The sequence below is a fragment of the Catharus ustulatus genome, chromosome 17 (genome assembly GCF_009819885.2).
Source record: "Catharus ustulatus isolate bCatUst1 chromosome 17, bCatUst1.pri.v2, whole genome shotgun sequence".
Classification (NCBI taxonomy): Eukaryota; Metazoa; Chordata; class Aves; order Passeriformes; family Turdidae; genus Catharus; species Catharus ustulatus.
The window spans coordinates 9,746,205-9,765,459 of record NC_046237.1 but is presented as its reverse complement, the minus strand read 5'-3'; the positions used below and the strand labels follow the sequence as shown (position 1 = coordinate 9,765,459).

Here is a 19,255-nt window from a genome sequence, read left to right as displayed (position 1 = left end):
AACAAGCCAGTCCATGGGGGTTAACTTGCACAAGCTGAGGGCTGAGTAAGATGGGGGGAGATGTCTGCTCCCACCTTCTGCCTTTTGTTTGCACAGATTTCTACAGACTCCTAGTTGTTTGTCTCCATTCCCAACAGTTTTTAGGGAGAGCTGATGCCCTGTCTGCTGTCAGCCCAGTCCCTGGAGGGGATGAATGTGAGCAGGTCTTGCAGAGCTCATCACAGCCCAGACACTGTCCCACATTCAGGAATAGCAAGAGTTGCACCTGTGTGACAGCCTCACACAAAGCAGTGGGATCCTGGTGCCCAGAAACCTGGAGAGGTCCTGTGGGACCAAGGACAGCCGTGCCCTGCAGACAACACTGCCTCCAGACCTGTCCCATCACACAGCCACGGAAAGGCTGGACAAGGGATGGACACAGCTCCGTGTCTCAGGGTTGGACTGCAAAACCAAGTTGCAGATAATTCCAGGAGCTACAAGACGAGCTGTTTTTACGTAGTAACACCATAGTAACCAAAGCAGAGGGAAAAGCTCGTATACACAAGGGGACAGCGTTTTCGGAGAGGAGGAGCAGGAGGTCTAAATAGAAGGAAAACCCTGCAGAGCAAGGAGAAACATTTATATAAAGGAGAACTGGAGCCACACTGCTGTTTGAATCTCCCCACACTGACAACCCAGGTGGCTCTCACTACCAGCCTGGCTCACCTGCTCCAGGCTACCCTGCTCCAGGCTGTCAGCACCGCCTGCATCCATCCCTGCACCTCCCCAATGAAAGCCAGCAGTCCCCATGGGGCTGGTTTCACTTGGCTTTGCAACAAGGAATTTATTGATAGGGATGTGCTCCCACGAGTAACTTCGGGGCTTCAAGTTACTACAGCTTTTCTACAGTAACAAGAAAAACCTATGCTAAACCCCAACCCAGCTATAATATAATTAACACCAGCTCCAGATTAGGCTGTATCTGAAGCAAATCAGATCCAACAGCCTCCTCTTTCCCTTCTCCAAAGGTGGGTCAGGACTTCAGAAATGTGTGGGCATCCGTGCGCTGCGAGTTACTGGGATGCACTAGGAGGAAACAATAAACAGACTGGAACAGTCTGCTCCCTCTTCTCAGCTACGTTTTAAAATACATCAAGGTCACTGACCCAACCTAGTTAATAGAAGTTATCATTAAATTGCTGTTTTCTTTTATGGTAAATAAAATGCATCTGAGCATCTGGGTCTTTTTCTCTTCCTCCTCATCTCTTAAAGAGAGATTAGTTTAGAATAAACTGTTCCAGATAATGAAGTACACTTCTGGCTTCCTATCCACGGAGAAGTGCTCCTCAGGACACTGGGATCCTCGTTTGGAGACTGCAGCCAGACTAGGTGGTCAGGGAGAAGAGCAGGGAAACCTCCCTGTTCAACTGGAGCCATCTGACAGCACTGGGCAGAGCTCATGCCTTTACTGGGCAGAAATGGGAAAAATCAGATCAAGAAAAGCTTGTATATGAGCTTTTCAAGTTTATCACATGGCCTGAAAAGTCTCATCACCTACCTCTCCCCCAAAAGTTTCCTATCACATAATCATAATGGCAGAGAACTCCTTTGAAAAACCATACCGTCTGAGATAGGAGGGTGCACACAAACTGTGCCCCAAGCAGCAGGATGGGGCCAACTTCTCACCCATGCCAGCTTGCCAAGCCAATGTGACACACGCAAGTGCCCACCTTGGAGCCACATCCCATCCACAGGGACATCTCTGCTCCCCAAATCGCCTCTCGCAGCAGAGGCCTCGGTCTGCTGGCACCTGGCCACACGCCCGGCTGCCACCGCAGGAGCTGTGGCTGGGAGCTGGCACAGCCCAGGCAGGACTTTACCCCGAGAGTGTGAGGTTAAACCACTACCCCCAGCCAGGCAAGAAAAGCAGCGAACGGGAAACGTGGGGTTCAGTCCCAGCTCCGCCGCAGATTTCCTGTGCGGCCTCGGGCTCCTCACTTAGCAGCCGCTCAGTTTTCCTACCTGTGAGAACGGGGAGATGCCGACTGCTCACATCCCGGTCTGTCCCAAGCACCGGCACGTTAAACCTGGACCTGCCCAACACCCAGAGCTCCACAAATCCCCGCTGTGACCCACCCTCCGAGCCCCAGCTGCGACACGAGTGGGGCGCGCTGCCCCGCTGCCCACGGAGCGAGCAACCAGTGAGGGTTGGAGAAAAAGCACTTTTATTCCTCTAAAAACCCAGACTAAAAGAAAAACAACCCAGAGCACCCCGGGGGAGAGAGGTCCGGAGCCGCTGCCCGAGCAGGGCGCTCAGGCAGAGCTCGCAGAGCGGCGGGACCCGGTTTTTCAGTGGATTTATTTCCATGTAAATGGCACGGCAGCGCAGCCCCGCCGCTCCCGGCCGGCGGCAGGGCAGGGCAGGGCAGGGCAGGGCAGGGCAGGGCTGGGCGCACCGGGGCGGCGGCGGGGCGGGGGGGTCCACGCGTGTCCCGGTGCCGGGGTGGGTGCCCCGCACGGGGACCGGGGCCGTGCGAGCGCCCCGGCCGCGCTGCCCCGCACCTGCCGGGGCTCGGCGGTACCGGCGGCAGCGGGTGCGGGCGGGAGCGAAGCGCGGAGAGCGGGACCCTCCCCGCCGCGCCGGGCGCTGGGCACTCACCCGCAGCAGGTCCGTGGCGGCTCGGCGGGGCTCGGTGCGGGGCGGTCCGGTCCGGTGCGGTCCGGCGGAGGCCCCGGCCCCGAGCGCGGGGCGGGCGGCGCAGCGGGGCGGGCGGGCGCCGCCGAGCCCAGGCATCGGCGGGGGGAGCGCGGGGCGGGCGGGCGCGACACACACCGGCATCAGCCGGGCTCCATCGCGGGCGGGGGGGCAATGACGTCACCTCAGCCCGCCGGACCGCGCGTGCGCGCGGGGACACCCGGGTGGGTCGGGGCAGTCCCGGACCGGGACAGGGACCCGGAGTGGGAGCTGAGACCGGGACTGGGATCTGGGATTTGGACTGGGACCGGGACAGGGACCCGGAGTGGGAGCTGAGACCGGGACTGGGATCTGGGATTTGGACTGGGACCGGGACAGGGACCCGGAGTGGGAGCTGGGACCGGGACTGGGATCTGGGATTTGGACTGGGACCGGGACAGGGACCCGGAGTGGGATCTAGGACAGGGACTAGATCTGGGACCGCGACTGGGACTGGGACTGGGACCGGGACCGGGATCTGGGACTGGGATCTGGGATCTGGAGTGCGACCAGGACAGGGACCCGGAGTGGGATCTCGGGCCGGGATCTGGGATTTGGACTGGGATTTGGGACCGGGACCGGGATCGGATCTGGGACCAGGACCGGGATCCGAGGTCTGAGATCTGAGACCGGGATCCGTGACCGGGCCAGGGCCAGGGACCGGGACCGGGATCTCTGACCGGGATCGAGAGTGATCACCGAGACTGGGATCTGGACCGGCATCGGTATTGGTCACCGGGACTGGGATCTCGACAGGGATCGGGGCAGGGCACCGAGACTGGGATCTGGATGGGGACCGAGCACCCGGGAGTGCAGCGAGCCTGTGCGCGAGTGGGGTTCGCAGCCCCCCGAGCGCCCGTGGGGTGCGCGTACCGGGGGCAGCACCGAGCACGGGGAGGGTGATGAGGAGGTGCGGCCACCGGCCCCCGCTGTCCCCGCCTCTGCCCCTCCGGTGGAACCGGAGGAGGGCGACGAGTCCGGTGGGCTCGCGATCTCCATCAGCTTTGTGAAGAGCCGGGGGCGGCTCGGGGCACTGCACGGGGCCCTGGATGGTTGGGTGGCTGGAAGCCCCCAGCCCTTCCCTTTCCCAGCCGCTGTCCCCGGGCAGCTGGGACTGTCCCACCCGGTGGGGAGGGAGGCTGCTGCGGGCGGGGGGCTGCACTCACGGGGTGAGCTGCACTTGGGGGCTGCACCCCAGAGCTGCTGTCTGCCCCCCCGGCACTCTCCGGACTGGAGAGATGCTTGGGGTGCCCAAATCGCTGCACCTCAAGGCTTTGACAGTGTCACTCCCAGCCTGCTGTGAGCATCGAACCGAGCACAAACTATTCCCCTTAAATAAAGTGTGTCTTGGAAAGATCTTGTCTTCAAATCATAGACCAGCTTTGGACAAAAGATAAAAGATTTTCCAGCTGCCTAAAAGTTGCATTATCCCACTTTTCCTGGATTCTGAGCTGATGGTCAGACTGCTCACAGTTACATTGATGTAAATTGTCACTTATCTAAAGCTACTGGCTTTAGAGTGCATGTCCTGACTGGATTGTCAGGACCTAGGACACAAAAACTGAGGGCTCGCAGTTCAGAGACTTCATTTTTCAGGACCATGTTTTGCTCAGGGCTATCAGCTCTCCTGGTTTGAGGGTATTGCTGGATTTCTCTGCAAGCCCTGGCTCTTGGGAATGCGTGGGAATTGCAGTTTTCTGGATTTTTTTTTAAAGTAAGCTTGAATCCTTTGTGTTTACAGAAGAAATGTGAACTTCCAACAGGTCAGAAACTAGGAGCCAAATCAGCAGAGCATGTTTTTAAACCAGAACGGATGGTTTCAACCAGTCCTGTGGCTGTAATTCAGCTTTTTCAATGCTTGTGATTGGGGACTGAGGATGGCATTTCCTCCTCTTCAGGCAAAATGGCTTTCCCACCCACTCCATCGCATGCCAGGACAGTCTGACTTGGTCTTTCTGGGAATGGGGGAAAAAAAGCAAAATCAACAACGCTGCTTTCCTGTTGTATTCCTGACTTCAGGGCTGGTATGCAGAGCCACAGGACTTTCAGGAGCTGTCCCTATGCCTGCGGGGGTAGGACACCTGAGCCTTGCTCCCCATGGCTTTCGCGGGATGGGAATTTGACCCTATCCAGCTGTGCTGACTTGATGTTTCTGCCTCTCCTCTCATCCTGTTTTGCTGAATCACTCCTTTCACAAGCCTCTGGAGCTCTTTGTTGATCCAGGAAAGGAAATGGGAGCCCCAGCCCAGTCAGCTGAGGGTCAGGAAGCTCTGCCAACCTTCCCGAAGCTCCCCCTCCTCTTAAAATGCTGATTCTCTGTGCTGGGAGAAGGGACCATGATAATGAGACAGCCCTTTCATATCCCAGCGTCTGCCAGGGATTCCCTGGAGGATGACAGCAGAGGAATGTCAGTCAGGGATGACAGCTCTGCCAGCAGCAGGCTGCTCCAGGGAGCTGCTGGCACAAGGACCTTGGACCTGATGGGTTGATTGACTGCTGTCATCAGCCCGACAGCTCTGACCATCCCTCACCAGACATGTGGTGCCTGCAGCATCCTGCTCAGTGCACAGCATTCAGGAAAAGGCATCCTTACATCCTTACAGCCACACCTCGGCCTGTCTGGATTTTGCCAGCATCTCAGGAAACCCCCGCGTAAAGGGGACACTGGTGAAGGTAAAGACAGAGCAGACCCAGGGAGGAAGGAGCCAGGCTAGTGTTCGTCAGAGGATTGTGCCACAGAACAGTGAGGTTCTGGAGCATCCTTCCAGTGTGGGAAAGGAGAACACAGCTTTCTGGCTCTGGGGTGAAAAGAGGATTCAGATGCTGCAGGGGTTTGTAGTGTGGGCTTCCAGCCATCAAAAAGTATTGGTGTCCCCAGCTACTGGCTGAGCCCTACAGCTGGAGGGATTTCTCCTGTCCCAGCCCCAGCTTTGCTTGTCCAAAAAGTGAAGCAAGACCCTTTTCCAGTCAATTTGGTTCCCCTCCTGTCCTCTGCAGCACCTCTGGGGAGTTGAGCTGTGTCAGGTCTCAGCCAGCAGGTGGCTTGGCCAGCTCCTCGAGTCTGTCTCACTGCTGGATTGCCTGCAGACATTTCAGGCCCATGACGAGGCATGGAGCAAGGCAGGATCCCAGGAGATGCATCCCAGGCAGCTCAAATATTAAATAGAGCAGCTGGGAAAATACCAGAGAAATAATGTATTGGTCAAGGGAGGAGGCAAACCCCTCATGAGCTCTCACCTTGGAGGCAGCTGGAGAATTGGCTGTGGCCTGGCTGGGGTGCAGCAGCTGTCAAAATGTGAAGAGGGGGAAGAAGAGGAAGCCTATCATTTTGACACAGCTTGTCCACTCTCCCACCCTGTGACTGAAGACATAACTTGCTTTTTGGGAGAGAGGAAAATTTAGGAGGCTCCTGGGTAGTTTGTGGGTGCTCCCAATGGATGGATGGATGGATGGATGGATGGATGGATGGATGGAGTTTTCTAGAAAAGCCCAGGATCTCAGGATGTAGGGCTTTCAGCACAACAGTCAGTGGAGGTATGGAGAGCCCAGAAGGCAGAAGTGCCCCATTAGGGGTGAAGGCTGCCATCCAGGAAGGATGGGGAGTGCTGAGATGCAGGACAAAAACTACCAAGTTGGATGTATCTATGAGCTTTTTGGAATGCAAGGAGCTGAAAATACTGCATCTCAGTTGACTAATAAAAAAATCTGTCTCATTATGCAAAGGCTCATTGCTAACATCTGTGGGTTGTGGAGTTCCCAAAAGGGGGAAGCAACCTCTCCCTGCTGGAGCAGCTCCTGGGGGAGGATGCACAAGATTCGCAGAGAAATTGGGGGGTGCAGGGTTACAAATACAGGGAGGGATAGATCTGCAAGACTCACCTTCCAAAAAAGAGGAAAGGGGAGTAAGAGGGAGTATGAAGGGTAGCTGGCAGGAACCAAGGATGATTTTACGGCTTTGCAAGAAATTACCACAGCAATTAAAAGTGCTGTAAGCTTTTTGGAGGAGTAAGAAGGAAAAAAAAGGGAAGTAAAAGCCTAAATTGCAGGGAAGGATGCAGGGAGAAACAGTCATCACTCAGAACAGCCATGGCACAGCTGAGGATCTGCTGCAGGGGTGTAGAGGCACAAGCAAAGGCTATGTGCCAGGAACCAGGGGTATGGAGTGGTGGGGAAAACCAGCTGGCTGAGGAAAGTGAGGCACAGGATGCTAACAGGGCTTGCCAGGGAATAAGCTGTGGCAATTCTGCAGATCAGCCCGTCAGCTGGGATCAACAAGCTTTGGATCCTTCTTCTCAGAGACTAAAGTTGTCCTAAGCAGCCACTCTCCAGCTTTGGTGCTTCCCTGTCCTCACAGCACAATTCCAGCTCCACGAGTGACATGTTGGAGGGCCCCCATCCCTAAAGTGCCACCACTCAATCCCCATCACTCCAAAACCCAGCAGAGAGGCTGCTGGGGAATCACCAGCACAAAAGTCAGGAAAATACAGGACAGAGCCCACACCAGCCACATCCCTGCCTGGTGGGAGTCTGTGCACTTTTTGGGGCCACAAAAAAGCCCCACCACCTCAGTTGCTCATCTGAGTCCACCCAACTATTCCTACATCACTTCCCCATTGCTCCCAGGCTCCCTGAGATGTGGAGAGCCCCAATTTTCTTCAAGTGTCTGCTTTTCTGTGCTTTCCTTTCACCGTGCCCTCTTTTCCCATCCCCATGGAGATGACGCAGGGCAGAGGAGCCCCTGGGTTTTGGCCACCCTTTGTGCCTCATTAAGACTTCACAGCATCCTGCAGGAGGGTGGGCTGGAGAAGGCAGGAAGGAAGGCTCTCCATAGGCACAGGGCAGCTGTGGCCGGGGCTGCTGGAGCTGAGGGGTTCTTGGATGGGCCGCAGGTGGCGGGTGCCAGCCCTGGGCCTGCCCGGGCCCTCAGCAGCTGGCTGGGAGGCAGGGTGAGGAGCTGGGAGACAGGCCCTCCCTTTGCTCAGGGGAGAGGAAGGAAGCAGCAGGGAGAGGAGGAGCTGAGGGTGAGTGCTGCTACCAGCACAGAACAACCCCTGGGGTTTGGTTTTGCCTCGAAGGAGGAGGTGCTGAGGCTCAGCAGCTGCCCAGGTAATGGGGAAAGTCCTGTTGGTTTGCAGCGTGCGATGGATGGGAGTGTGGATGTGGGTGTGCTGCTGGCAGGGTGGCCCAGGAGCAAAGACCTGTGTGTCAGCAAAGCACCTGGTTTATTTTGGGTGGCTCTTTGGGTCTGGAGGTTGGTGTGAGCTGTCAGCAGGAGAGGACTGTCCCCTTCATCCTCCACATGACCTACGTGGTGCAGGCTGTGATCCTGGCTGGTTTGAGGGCTGAGGGCTGGAAATACCCCATTCCTCTAGAGGGTTTATTTATTGAATATGACTTGAAGACCATTTCTCTTACCCTGTCTGCCTATTAAACTCTCTCCAGGCTATAACCAACCCTTCACCTCCCTAACGGGCCTGCTCCATCCATGGTGGGGCTGAGGCCTGCAGGGAAAAGACTCTTTCTCTGCATTCCCTGCCTCCCTCCAGCCATCCCAGGTGAGGCCCACAGGGAATTGAATTCAGTGAGCTGAAAACTGTGAGATGCTTGGGGAGGGGCAGCTGTCCATTGAGGCAAGAGGGGACAGTGGCTCTGCAGAGGGGACATGGCTCTGGCACTTGTTTTGCTGTGTGCCTGCAGTGTTGTGTTCAGCTTTTGTTCAGTACCATGAAGATTGTACTCCATGCATCATATCTGGAGATAATTTCCAAGCCCCCACCCCAAATCCTATGGGATTTCTCTGCCCAGGACTTTCCCTATGCATTTTCAGGTCTGTGTCAGTGTATATCTCAACTGGAAGCTCATCAGTGCTGCCTGGGGAGCATCAGGATCAGTCTGATCATTCCTCCTCTCCAAAATTGCCCCTGTGTGCAGAGAGGAGCTGTGTCCTGTTTGCTGCCAGGCCCTGTGGCACAGCAGGGAAGGCAGCTGGAGGGCTGCCCATCCTGGGAGCAGTGCCTGGGAAAGCTGGGCTCAGCAGGTTGGTGAGAGGCCCCGTGATCTGGGCCCTGCTCACAGCAGAGCTGATGGAGCCACCGAAGCTTCAGGAGCTGGCTAGCACTTCCCTGCTGTCATCCTCCAGAGAGGATCTGGGATTTGGGCTTACTGCTGGCTGCCAGGGAGAGGTGGGGGACGGGGCATGGAGCGGGAACCACATCTGCCTGCTCAGACTGCCTTCCAGGAGGGATGTCTGAGAATGGAGCTGGGCTGAGCTCATGAAAAATGGATCGGCGAGGCTGGGTACGTGCTGGGGCAGAGGGCTTGTCGCATGGCACATGCTTGTCATCGTCTCTTTGGGTAAGGAACCAACTTCCCCCAGCCACCCTTTGGGTTGAGTGTGCACTGGGGGCTGTGCTGAGTGTCCCTGGGGACACCACGCCATCATCTGGCTGTGCTGCCCAACACAAGAGTTCTGGCTTGTACGAGAGCCACGACTGGCCAATTCTGCAATGCCTAAGTGGGATGCCTTTCCCTCTGAGTGGGAAATGTTAGGTTTGGACTTTATTCAAAGTTGGTGTATGGAGCAGCTCGGGCTTCCCACCTCTCTGCCCTGAGTTGCTTGGGGATTTCTAAGGACACTGCAGGACAGGAGATGTACTGCCAGCCCAATTCTTGTTTGAATGGCATGTTGACAACTTGACTATGCAGTGTGAGGTTGTATTTGCCCTCTCAAGGAGCAAATGTGATGGTGTATCCCAATAGCAAGGGCATCTCTCTTCCAAGTTGGATGCAGTAACTCATGCTCTGGCTTCTGTCCTGTGTTCTGGTGCTCACAGAGGCCATTACTGATCTTGATCAAAGCCTTCAGATGTTTACCTCAGTTTCTCTAGAGGCTTACCTGTCTCCTGAGGGGGCTTGTTGCAGCCTTGATATGACTCTCCTAAAGTAAACTCACATTTCCTTTAGTTGCTGGAGTTCTCTTCCCCTACCTGGGTCTACCCTGTCTCTCACTTGCAGTCTCAAACCATGAACTATGTGGGGCAGCTGGCTGAGAGCGTCCTTGTCAAGGTGAAGGGGCTGTACCAGGAGCTGAACCCTGCCACCCTGTCAGGCTGTATTGATGTGATTGTGGTGAGGCAACCTGACAACTCCTTCAAGTGCTCCCCATTTCACGTGCGCTTTGGGAAACTGGGAGTGCTGCGCTCCAAGGAGAAGGTGGTAAGTAGTGCCTGCCTCAGGGCTATGATTCCTTTTCAGTGTCTCCAGACCCAGGATCTTCTATAACCCACAGGTTATAGAAAGACTTTGTTTGAGGGGAATGGGAACCCACTGTAAGGGGTGCTTGCCACGTTTTTGAGGGGATTCCGTCCATTTCCAGGGAGGAATGTGCTCTCCAGGAAAATTGGGAGAGGTCCCTTGCCTCAAAGGCTGTGTGGCTGTCAGCCCTGTGAGCAACTTCAACCCATCCCCTCCATCTGGAAGGGCCTCTGTGCTCCAGTGGATGAGGGGGTTCAGATGGACAGACTGCTTCTGCCTCTTGCTAGGTTGACATTGAAATCAATGGAGAGCCTGTGGATCTGCACATGAAGCTGGGAGACAATGGAGAGGCCTTCTTTGTTGAGGAGTCAGAGGAACTTGAGGTTGGTTATGAGGAGATGCTGCTGTCTGTGTCCCGGTGTGACTACCTGGAAGTGCAGGGCTGAGGTGGAAGGATAAGGTGTGGAATGCTGCTCTTCCCCAGAGTGACTACACTGTCCCGTCTCATGTTTTCTGTGTCTGGAAAGGTTCCTGCTCAAAGGACCTTGCAACCCACATGATGGAGCACCCTGTGGGAGTGTTACACGAAATATCTGCATCCCAGACTGGTCTCCATCAATGTGCATGGCTGCTGGCCAGACAGGTGGATTTCTTGGAGCTTGGCTTCTCAGGGGATCTTGTGACCGGGATGACAATGAGACAGATGCTGTGGCAGGCTCCCTGCTCCAGTGGCAAGTGGGATGAGACTAGTTGTGGCTTCCAGGAATCCTGGCAGCTCTTCTCTCAGAGTGCTTGTGGTCACTGCTGGCTTGGGCTGGGTTTGGAAGTAGGAAAGGGCTCTGGAGTCAAATCCCATTTGCAGCCTTGGTAATTCTGGTCTTGTGGTGCCATCTCCTGCCTGTCTCTCCTTGCCTGTATTAAAGCTGTCTTTAGCTTGTGTCTGGATCACTTAATGTTTTTTTATTCACATGTTGTAGGTACAAATCCTTTCTTTTTAGGCCAGGCCACAAAACCACCCCTGAGCTGAGGGCTTAGTGGTGTTGGTTGTGCTCCATAGTATGCTCCATAGAGAGAAAGGATCTGCTAGGCTGAGGAGGAGTGTGCTGGAGGGAGCTGATGGGCTCTTCCCCACCCCTGTTCCAGGGCAGAATTCCCCTCTTCCTCCGCACATCCCCCATCTGCAAGGAGCAGAGCACAGAGGATGCTGTTCAACCCTCCACCAGTGCTGGAGTGATCCTGCGCCAGAGGAGGCGACGCAAGAGAAGGCCCAAGAAGAATGAGGTGTTGGATTCTGATTCTGACAGCTGTGATGAGACCAAAAGTGAGGTGACCATAAAGGAGCCAGGCAAGCTGCCAGCCCCAAGGTGAGCTGCTTGGTGCGGGCAGGGTGATGCGGTAGGTCAGGCCTGTGGGTTCATTTGGTGATGCCCAGCAGTACTGAAACAGGGCGAAGTGTTTGCAAGTTGGAGCCCAGTCTCCTCTGCAGAAGAAAGCTGGGTGAAGCTGGGTATTACCAGCTTTCTGGAGGGGAGGATGCTGCTTGAGAGTAGCACGAGTTCTCTCTCTTTCCTCCTTTGCAGTGATGCAGCCTGTTCATCCTTTGCTGATCCCCTTGAAGAAGCTGGGTCATTGCAGCCCCAAGAGATAAGCCTGTACTCTGATGGGGAGCTGCTCGAAGGGGACAGGTAATGGGCAGAGCCAAGGTGTCCTGCTCAGCTCTGGTGAGAGCAGGGCACATGCCCCATGGCAGGGAAGGAGGTATAGAAAAGTGACTTAGAGGTGTCAGGAGAGGAGAGTTTTCTTAGCCTGGTATGGTGTGGCTGGAGGAAAGCTCAGAGACCACAAGGGACACTTGTGGCCGTGGTCACAGGTGTGAGAAGCCTGTGTGCATAGGGCTGTCTGCTGATAAGCTGCTCTGAGCAACTGCTGGCATAGCACTTTGCTTCCTTGGGCCTAACTTTCCATAGATCTCGGTCCTTTGGGAGTGACAGTCTTTTAGGGTACAAGTGACTTTATAGAAAACCAGTGTTAAAGGGTTCTTGGCTCTAAATGGCCTTGTACTGATAGGAGAGCATGGGGCTGAAGTGTAGGTGAGCCCCCAAATCACCTTCTCTTCCTGCAGCTTCACCCTGAGCCGTCAATCTTCTCTTAAAAGTGATTCTGAACTGGAGATCAAACCACGGGGAAGTTTTTCTCGGGGGGCTGAATCCTACATGAAGTGGACCTGGGGAATGCTCCCTCAGGTGAGTACCTGCTCTTGCTCTTTTGCTGGGAGTGGGTGTCCAAAAGACCTGCAAAAGAGGAGGCTGTGGCCAGGCTGCCTTAGGGAAGTTGTCCTCTTCTGTATGATGCTTTGGGCAACTTCCCATCCTCAAACCCATTCTTCTACTTTCCTTGAGGTGAATAAATTCATGCCAGGTAAACCAGCAAAGTCCACAAAGAGTATTGCTGCTGCAGCAGCCACCAACTCTGCAACACTGGTGCCAGTGGATGATGAAACCCCTCTTGTTGCCACCTCTGAACATCTGAGAGAGGATTCAAGCCCAGCAGGACCTCAGGGTATATCCCCTTCTTTGTCTGTGTCTGTATCTGAGCCAACACTTGCACCCCAGGCTGGGAACAGCATCTCCAGGCTGAAGGACATCCTCCGTGCTGTCAGGGCAAAGAGATTTTTGGGGGCCTTCTCAGTCCCACAAGAGAAACCGAAGGGAGATGTGAATGAGGTTCAGCCAGATGTGGAGCCTTTTGAGGGACCTACTGCTCCAAGGCAGGGAGGCTCAGAAGGCCCCACATCCCAGCTGGAGAGGCAGAGGAGGCAAGGTGAGAGGGTGACTGGTGCTGCTTGAAGTGGTGTTTGAGCCTGCAGATGTGTCTGACTCAGATGAGCATCTGGGTTGTCCCTTCAGTGTAACTCCATGACTTCCAGGTGTGGTGTGTTTGCTTTGCCTTCTCTGTGTGCTACCAGCTCCTTTGCTCTGAAGAGACATCCCTCAGGTGTCCACCTTTCAGTGACCACCTAGTTTCCAGAAAGACTTTATTGCCTTATGTTCACTGAAGTCCATCCTTCAATGTCTCTGCTATTGCATACTTAGAAGATTTCTCAGCAGCACAGGCCATACCTTAATTTCAAGTGTCTGATACCACCTGGCCTGACTTGTGTCTTCATCCTGAGCCTGCCAAGTCAGGAAAAATCACACAGAAGCATTTATGTGCCCCCCTTCACAGTGTATTTAAGGATCATGCTAGTGCAGGTGTCTTGAGGCACTTTTGTTGCTGTTGACTTACAGCAGTTTTTCCAGTAGCAATTTGTATGGTACATGGATATGATTGAGGAAAATGCTGTTGGCTTTCTTGATAGATGCTGGTGTGATCAGAAAGGTGATTCAGCTAAGTTCTCTCTCTTCTGTCTATGCATTGAGGATCCATCAAAAGAAGTCCTTACTTGGGTCCCAGTGCCATTTACCTGGAAGATTTCTCGGAGCCAGACAAGAAGCCGGTGGCTCTCTATTTCCCTGAGAGGTATGAGTTACCCCAGCTGATCAAGCTCAGACATTTTTGAGCAATTCCCCTGGCACAAAGGTATGGAGGTATGTTTCAAGCTATTCTCTGATGTTACCTCCCTTGCTGGCAGTGACACAGAGCAGAGTTTGAGGCCTGTGACAGACCCCAGCAACCCTCTGTGCACCCAGCTGCCCTCCACCTCGCCTGCCAGCAGCCCCATGGACTCCGACTCAATGCCCACTGTTGCCCTGTCACTGTGTGGGGGCCTCAGGGGCAACAGGCAGATCTCTCATGGTAGGTAGGAGGGGAGAGGGAATCTGCAGCCCTGAAATCCTTTCTATCCTCCAATGTCATGACACAGCCTCTGTCCCACCAGAGAAGTTCATGGAACACATGGTTTCCTACCAGCAGTTTGCTGAGAATCCAAGGCTCATCAGTGACCCAAACCTGGTGATAATGATCAATAAGAAGTGAGTGGCCTGCTCTTCCTGCTGCTTCATCCCACAGTGGACAGCATGGCCCCTTTGTCCCTGTGGAAACCCTCCCGTAGGAATGTGACTCCATCCCAGAGCATGACTGTACCAAAGTAGTTGTGAGACCTGGCCATGCTGCAGGATGGTGATGTGCCAATCCCCCTTGCTTTTTCCAGGTATTACAACTGGGCTGTGGCTGGTCCCATAGTCCTGGCCCTGCAGGCTTTCCAGAGGAACATTCCTGAGGTCAGTGCTACAACACATTTACTAGCTGTGATTCTCAGCAGGGCTTGGGTTGAGGACTGACCTCATCCCATGTTCTGCCATATTCACAGAGCATCATTGATGAATTGGTGAAGGAGAAGATGTCCAAGAAAGACAGAAGATGTTACTTCTGGAGGAGGAGAGAATTCTCAACAGAGGAGGTATGTTTGCAGCAGTGGATATGACAAACCACATACCCAGGGGACAGGTATCATTTTCCTGACTGGCAGGTGTGGGAGCAGGTTCCTAGGGATGGCCTGAGGTTGACTATGAGGACATCCAGGACCCGACAAGGGGACTTCTTAAGGTTGCTACCTGTCCCCTTTGGTGTGTTAATGCCAGAACAGCAGAGCAGCACTTGGTAATGTGGTAATGTGGGCCTTGTAGTGGTGAGACCTCCTGCTATGTGCCCATCATGCCAGGTCCCTGAGCACCACATGTGCTTGCTGGTCTCCCTCCCCACCACAGCACCAGGCTGTGCTTCCTCTTCCACCAGCAGTGTCCCTGTGAAGGCAGGGACTGCAGTGATACCTCTTTTGGCACTGCTGTTCCAACTGGAAGAAAAGCAAACCAGCCCCTACTCTTGCTCTTAGCTCTGTGCAAGCCTTGCTTGGCAGTAACAGAAACATCTCTGTTATCAACACTGTGTTGAGCCCAAATCCAGAACACAGCCCCATACCAGTCACTGTGAAGAAAATTAACCAAAACCAGCACACCCCTCTCTGCCTGCAGCAGCAGCCAAGGCTGAGGAAAGCCAGCGTGGGAGCACTGTGGCGAAGAGGAGCTTGGCAGAGGTGAGTGCCTCCCTCCCAGGTCATCTTCAGGAGTCTGAATACTCCTGGTCTCCTATGTGACTAATCATTCCTAAGTTTGCCTAATAAAAGAGGGCAGAAGGCTTTGTTAAGACTCTAGCTGACCCCTTCCCTTTTTTGTGTAGGCAAGAGGAAAAGGAGTCTTCCAGTGACAGTGAGCCCCAGCACCCTGGGGACATGTTGGCAATGGTGGGCCCTGCTCAGAAACCTCTGCCAACCAACAAGATAGGGTAAGCCAATGTGAGAATGCTGCAGCCTGACCCTGCTCAGCAGAGGTGAGTGTCTCCCTTCCATGCCCCTTCAGGAGTCTGGTTGCTCCTGGTCTTTTCTCCTACATCATGAGTTATTCCCAAGTTTGCCTAATAAAAGAGGGTAGAAAGCTTTGTTAAGACTCTAGCTGACCCCTTCCCTTTTTTGTGTAGGCAGGAGGAAAAGGAGTCTGAAAAAGAGTCTTCCAGTGACAATGAGCCCCTGCACCCTGGGGACAGGTTGACAGTGAAAGCCCCTGCCCAGAAACTTCTGCCAGTCTACAAGAAATCCCTGCGGCTCTCCTCTGAACAAATTGTATGCATTTATTTCTCCATTTTCTGTGTCCGTGTGTGTAGGGGTGAGACAACCCTTAAATAGGAATTTCTCTACTCCTGACCTCATGTTTTCATAGGACATCCAAATATTCTGCCCTGTTGGCCACCCTGTAGAGCCTTGGCATCTCTGGCCTGGCTGGGTGGCAGTCTGGCCTCTGGCAAGCCTTGGAGTGGTGTGAATTGGTGCTGGTGTAACACTTTTGCTGCCCCTCTGCCCCAGGGAAGGTTGAATCTGCAGGATGGCCCCAATGAGGTGGCGTTCAGCGTGACAACTCAGTACCAGGGCACGTGTCGCTGTGAGGCCACTATCTACGTGTGGAACTGGAACGAAAAAGTGGTGATCTCAGACATCGATGGCACCATCACCAAGTAAAAGGCCTTTCTCCCACACCAAAATCCTTGTTTTCCCCTGCTAAGGGAAAGTCTCCTTTAAAGGCTTGCATAAGCAAGCAGAAAGGAGCACAAACCCCATTGGGGTGGTGGTGGATGGCACTAACCCAGCCTCATTTCCTTTTAGATCAGATGCTCTTGGACAGATCTTGCCACAGCTGGGTAAAGATTGGACTCACCGTGGGATTGTTAAACTCTTCCACAAAATCCACCTGTAGGTATTGGATCAGCTGAGGTCAAGGGGAAGTGGGAAGATGATGGAGTCAGAGTCAGAGCTTCTTACTCGCTGATCAGGCCCAGATAGCTGCACTATCTGCTGTCAGTGGTGGCTGATGCTGGCTGTGCTGCCTACATGATGCTGAGGGGCAAAAGCAGAGGGTCCCCTGGGTGCAGATGTTGGCATTACCTTCCCTGGAAGGAGTGTGTGTCAGTGGAGGCTTCGCTGGGGAGATAGAGCTGAGCAGTGCAGGAGACAAGAGCACCTAAGGTCACACCTGAGAGTGGTGGCACGGGGGTCCCCAGCACTGCGGGGCTGGTGCCTCTCTGGGCACCCAGCAATCGCTTCCCACAGCCCCGGGGACTCACCTGCGAGGGTGACAGCAGCAGTGATCCCTGCGGAGCCTCTGCTCGGTCCTTGGCCCCTGTGGCCACTGAGAGGCACTGCGGGCCCGTGCATGGCCCGTTCTGTCCCGGGAGGAACACGGCAGGGATGCGCTCCGGGGATTGCAGGGACTCCAGCGGCACCTCGGCTGCCCCTGGCCCCCCGGCACCAGCTCTGCCGAGCCGTGCCCTGCCAGGAGCCCGCAAGGGCTGGGTACAGCCCTGCACAGCTGACGGGCAGTGCTGGGGGATGAAAGTGCTGTGTGAGGGGGCTGAGCAGCAAGGGGGGCTGTGCAGCTGGGTGAGTGGGTGTGTGGCTGCTGGGGTGAGCATGGAGGGTGCTGCAGGGACTCCCACTGTGGGGATTTGGCTTACTCTGGCTTTCCAGATAAGGGATTCATGTTCTTTGTGGAACCACCTTGCTTGCTGGAATAAGATTTGGTCTTAGGGCAGGTCCTTGTCTACCTCTTTCTCCTCGGAGGAGGAGAGTGCCTTGCCCAGGGCACAGCTCAGAGGGGCTCCCTGTGTTCTCTCTAGGAATGGCTACAAGTTCCTCTACTGCTCGGCCAGGGCTATTGGCATGGCCCACATCACCAAAGGCTACCTCCAATGGGTCAATGAGCAAGGCTGTGGCCTCCCCATGGGCCCCATGCTGCTCTCCCCCAGTAGTCTCATGTCTGCCTTCCACAGGTACTGTCTTTCCCTGCCCTTCCTGTATCCCTGGGGTCAGCATCCCCTTCCCCAGCTGCACCCTGAGGGATGTCCCAGCCTTAAACTGCTCTGCCCTCCTTGGTGCCCAGTGCCTTTTGTGGGAGGCAGCAGGGGAGCTGCCTGACCTTGCTGGGGCTTCACAGCGAAGCTGCTGATGCACAAAACCTCTTCCCCTTCAAATCACTTCCCTGAGCCCCACTAAGGTGTCACTACAGAGGCGGGCAGGACACACAAAAGGCACAGTGTGCTTCAGAAGGCTGATATCTGTTCATTACAGATGGGTTTGATGCCTGCAGTCGTGGCCAGCTGATGCCACTGTGTCTCTTGTGCTGCAGGGAGGTGATTGAGAAGAAGCCAGAGGTGTTCAAGGTCACCTGCTTGACAGACATCCAAAAACTGTTTGCTACAAAGTGTCCCTTCTACGCGGGCTTTGGGAACAGGCCCAGTGTGAGTGGCTCTGCAGGTGTGCAGGGAGGGCTCAGGCTGGGTGGCAGTGCCTTCCTGCAGCCCTCAAGCTCTGCTGGCCTTCCTTGGGCAGGATGTCTATGCTTACAAGCAAGTGGGGCTGCCAGAGAGCCGCATATTCACCGTGAACCCCAAGGGAGAGCTGATCCAGGAGCTCAGAAAGAACCAGAAGTCAACGTAAGCAAAGTGTTTATTCCTCAGGGTCTTTGGGGTGACCTGGCTTTGATGCAGAGGAGCATCAAACAAACACCCAATGACCCCAGTGTAACTTCCTTCTCACCCCCCAGATACGAGCGGCTGTCGGAGCTGGTGGAGATCTTCTTCCCTCCTGTGGGACAGACGGGGAGCACTGGGCAGGTACAGCCCCTTTGCCTACTGGAGACCTCCACTGCCTCAGACTGACTTGGATGGCTTGTCCTAACCCCATCCTGTGGAGACCTGACCCAGAGCTCTCCTGCATGTTCTTTGGCAGGACTAAATGCTCCAGGTGCACCTCATCCTCCCTGCTTGCTGCTTGGGCATTTTGCACTTGGCATAGAGATCACCACACCACTTAGCAGGGAGCAAAACGGGATAAGAGAGAGCTCTGACTCATCAAAAACTCCACTTGCAAAACACAAACTCCTGAAAGCCAGATTTTTCGTGGTGGTTGTAGCTCCTCCAAAGCCTGGCTGTTTTTTAAAGGTGGTGGTGGTTGTACACAGTTGTATTTATTATTTAGCTGTTACTACCTCTTGTATGACCAGTGTTTCAGTCAGTGCAGCTACTGTCAGTTTGGTAGCTGAAACTGCCCATCAACTTGTCAAAGTTGAGGATAGATTCTGGGGTTTTGAGTGTTCTGAACAACAATAAATAGTGCCTTAATCCAGGCTGCCTCTTGTCGGCTCTAGCCCTGCTCATTAGAAGTGGGAGCCAGCCTCCAAGTCCTTTCTAAAATGTGATTTGGCTTATTCTGCTTAAGCATCCTACCAAGTGGGTCCGGGGGGTGATGGGACCAGCTTCTAGAAAACGGCTTTTTTCCTATTTTTTAAAATTCTTAATTACTATGTTTAGCAACGGTGGCAAAATTAATTAAAAACAGAAAACAAATTCAGGCTTCTTCTGTATGCACATGGGGCTGAATGGACAGGAGAGCTTGCCAAAGCCAGAGGCCCCTGTGCTGAGGCTCACTCTGGGCTGGCTCCAGCCCCTTGGGGTGGCCGGGAGCAGGGGGTGCCCACAGAGAGCACGGCCTCAGTAGCACCAGGGACAGCCAGGGAAGAGCCCTGGGTGAGGCTGTGCAGGAGCATGCAGGCTCAGCCCTGCTCCCTCATGGGATCCCAAGGGCCAGGGCACACAGGGATTTGTCTCTGTGTTTATCACACATGTCCAAAGCAACTGCACGGAAGGTGTGACCTGTCAGTGTGTCCTGGTGTAGGGCAAATTTGGGAGGAAACCTCCAAGGGATCCCCCCAGGAAGCAAACCCAAGCAGCCCATCCTCCATTCCC

The 19,255-nt window shown here is 54.6% G+C and overlaps 2 protein-coding genes across 5 annotated transcripts in view; one reads left to right on the top strand and one right to left on the bottom strand.

The window, feature by feature from the left end:
* Positions 1–2,715, bottom strand: part of ZHX3 (zinc fingers and homeoboxes 3) — a 46,729-nt gene extending 44,014 nt beyond the window's left edge. For 2 of the 4 annotated variants that reach the window (XM_033074800.1, XM_033074805.1), the window contains exon 1: positions 2,639–2,715. The gene's annotated coding sequence lies outside the window, so the exon portion shown is untranslated. Of the gene's footprint in view, positions 1–2,001; positions 2,163–2,638 lie in introns of those variants that run through there. The other 2 variants (XM_033074804.1, XM_033074801.1) reach the window with 2 other exon arrangements.
* Positions 2,716–8,777: 6,062 nt separating this feature from the next.
* Positions 8,778–18,395, top strand: LOC117004283 (phosphatidate phosphatase LPIN3-like). The gene is made up of 23 exons (XM_033074972.1): positions 8,778–8,895; positions 9,728–9,928; positions 10,089–10,157; positions 10,255–10,350; positions 11,111–11,331; positions 11,548–11,652; positions 12,090–12,210; positions 12,367–12,787; positions 13,387–13,486; positions 13,599–13,762; positions 13,845–13,938; positions 14,118–14,187; positions 14,277–14,366; positions 14,938–14,999; positions 15,143–15,247; positions 15,440–15,581; positions 15,822–15,970; positions 16,119–16,205; positions 17,129–17,281; positions 17,638–17,749; positions 17,841–17,944; positions 18,055–18,124; positions 18,240–18,395. The coding sequence occupies exons 1-23, from the start codon at positions 8,797–8,799 to the stop codon at positions 18,243–18,245; spliced, it is 2,841 nt and encodes a 946-aa protein (XP_032930863.1). The 5' UTR covers positions 8,778–8,796; the 3' UTR covers positions 18,246–18,395.
* The last annotated feature ends 860 nt before the right edge of the window (positions 18,396–19,255 follow it).